The 2,576-nt window shown below is 53.9% G+C and overlaps 1 protein-coding gene across 1 annotated transcript in view; it reads left to right on the forward strand.

The window, feature by feature from the left end:
- Positions 1–2,192, forward strand: part of plch2a (phospholipase C, eta 2a) — a gene marked incomplete at both ends in the record, with an annotated part of 89,243 nt that extends 87,051 nt beyond the window's left edge. The window contains one exon of the mRNA XM_083975862.1: positions 532–2,192. Coding sequence (XP_083831988.1) covers positions 532–2,192 — 1,661 coding nt within the window. The remainder of the gene's footprint in view (positions 1–531) is intronic.
- Positions 2,193–2,576: the final 384 nt, after the last annotated feature.

Genomic DNA, 2,576 nt, shown 5'->3' on the forward strand with positions numbered 1-2,576 from the left:
ACACACACACACACACACACACTTTATTGATGTTATCCCTATTTATTCTGTAAGTCTGACCGGCCCCGTATCGAATCCCGACTCGGGCGGCCCTTTGCTGCATATCATTCCCCCTCTCTCTGTCTCCAGACATTTCCTGTCTGTATCTACTACTACACTATCGATTAAAGGCAAAAGCCAAAAGATATTATACTTTAAGATTGTTATCCTTTTCACAAGAGAGAACAAATGACGTGTACAATAGCACATAGAGAGACCATGCAGTCATAGAAAAAAATAAGCTTACATTCTAATTAACTGGAATAATTATTTACAAGCTTCACCAATAAATGTAATTACTCAGACAACAGAGCAAAAGTGCCAGTGTCAAACATGACTTAAGGCAGAACCTCAGGTGATGTTCACACACCATCCACCACTAACAATACCACAGTTAGGTATGCGTTTTCAAGCAGCTACCACTTTACTGCCAAAAATCTTTCAGTGACCACCGATGATGATGAGTTTCTTCTGTTGTTGTTCTCTCTACAGACTGTTCCACAGCGCAGAGACCAGCTCCCCCTCTTCCATTCACTGTGCTGAGCTCTGAAGACGTCAGGAACACTCGTTTCACCGGCTCCGTCCCCGCTCCAGAAGAGAGACTGTTCTCACATCACTCCTCATCCACACCACTGCACTCACCATCCACAGCAATAAACGCAGACTCCCCGTTGACTTACCCCTCAAACGGGGTGGTGGACAGTCCCATCAAGATGAGTGGAGATCCCAAGAAACCTCCAAACCTTTCTAGAACCGCGTCAACCCCCCTGACGAACCCTGCTGACAAAACTGCGCCGTCACAGTGCAGCCGAGACACCCCGACCACCAGAGGCACTCATTCAGTCAAGGAAAATTCCGCAAACCAGAGGGCAAACCAAGAAACTCCAACGGAGAAGAAAACTGATCCGGCAGAGTTCAAGTCTGACCACAGAGCAGAGCCTCCCCCCACGGCAGGGTCTACTCGCACCCCTACAGCCCCTGCAGCTCACACAGCCCACGCCAGGAGGGCTCTTTTTGGCAATCTGGCATCACACGCACCGGTAAGACGAACAAAAAGCGAGGGCCACGTCCGGGCGGCCGCAGCCACAGCTGGACAGGCCCAGTCGGCCGTGCCCGAGGTCTGCACCGACGCCACCATGAACGACCGGCTTTGGAGCAAGCTGGAGCCGGCCAGCCACCGAGACAGCATGTCCTCCTCCTCTAGCATCTCGTCCAGCGACACCGTCATCGACCTGTCCCTGCCCAACCTGGCCAGGAAGAGCCTCAGCAGTCTGCCCTCGGCCAGCAACCCCCCCTGGGTCAACTGCCGCCACTCGGCGCTGGTCTCCTACGACACCCTGCGGGTCAGCAAGAGCAAGTCCAACCCCAACCTCCAGCAAGGCTCCAGCCCCGACGACGAGCTCAAGCCCCGCCCCCTGCAGCCCCCCCAGGCGGCCTCAGTGGACTCGCCCAGCAGGCTGACTCAGAGGAGGCACACCTGGAGCCGGCTCTACATCGAAGGGCTCAAGCAGTCGGCGGCCAGCAGGCCGTCGCCAGCGGCTAAATCCCCAGCAGCTGCGGCTTCCATGTCCAAAAGCCTCGGGGATCTGACCTCTGATGACATCTCCTGCAACTTTGACAGCAAGTACCGCAGCATCAGCCGCAGCTTCATCGTGAGGCCGACCAGGGAGCAGCAGCGCAGGGGCGGCCCGCACAAGTCCCAGCCGCCCAGCAACCTGACGGAGCAACTCCGGAAGCTAACTGACGTGGAGCCGCTCACCGCCAGAGACTTTGCCCCAGAAAACCAGCGCAGAGAGTCGCAGGAAGAGTCCGTGGACGAGACCCTGGTGCGGAGGACGTCCTCCAGGAGCCAGAGCAGAGTGCGGTACATCGCAAACAGGGCCAAACAGGCCCAGGAGCGGCAGAGGCTCCAGGGTCTGGCCCAGGGCAGAAGTGCAAGCTTTAGCCTTGGTGGTAGCATTAGCAGGGGAAGTAGCGCTAGCCCCATTGAAGAGCGGGGAAACCCCGAAGGGGCGTGCTGTGTGGCACGCAGTCCCTGCTCCAGCCTGGACCTGCTGAGTCAGCTCGCCCCCCTCGGATCCCCCTCTCCCAGACAGTCCCAGTCCTCCCCAGACCCTGAAAACAGTGAAGTCTTTTTCATGCTCAAGCTCTAAGAACTGGCTGACTTGGAACTGAGCGTGAGAGACACAGCTAGAAACTTGTTTGGAATAAAGTCCAGTTTTATCTCAAGTAGGAATCTTTTTTTAGAAAAAAGTTACATATCTTGCAGAATTTCTCACAGGAAACTGGTTCATAATCCAGATTAATTCAGCAGCTACAACAAGTCACAGAAAACTGTCCCATGAACAATCACCTCTTCATCTTGAGCTTGTGCAAGACCCATTTTCTAACCTGTGCATTCAGACAACACTGTCTTCAAGCTTCGTATAAAGCAACCACTGCAGCACTGTCATCTGTTTGCACCAAATGTCAGATCATTGCCAGAATGTATTAGTGAAAAATAACCAGGAGTTTTTATATGGCTGTTTATGTTGACT

This window comes from Trachurus trachurus (genome assembly GCF_905171665.1).
Source record: "Trachurus trachurus genome assembly, chromosome: 7".
Lineage (NCBI taxonomy): Eukaryota > Metazoa > Chordata > Actinopteri > Carangiformes > Carangidae > Trachurus > Trachurus trachurus.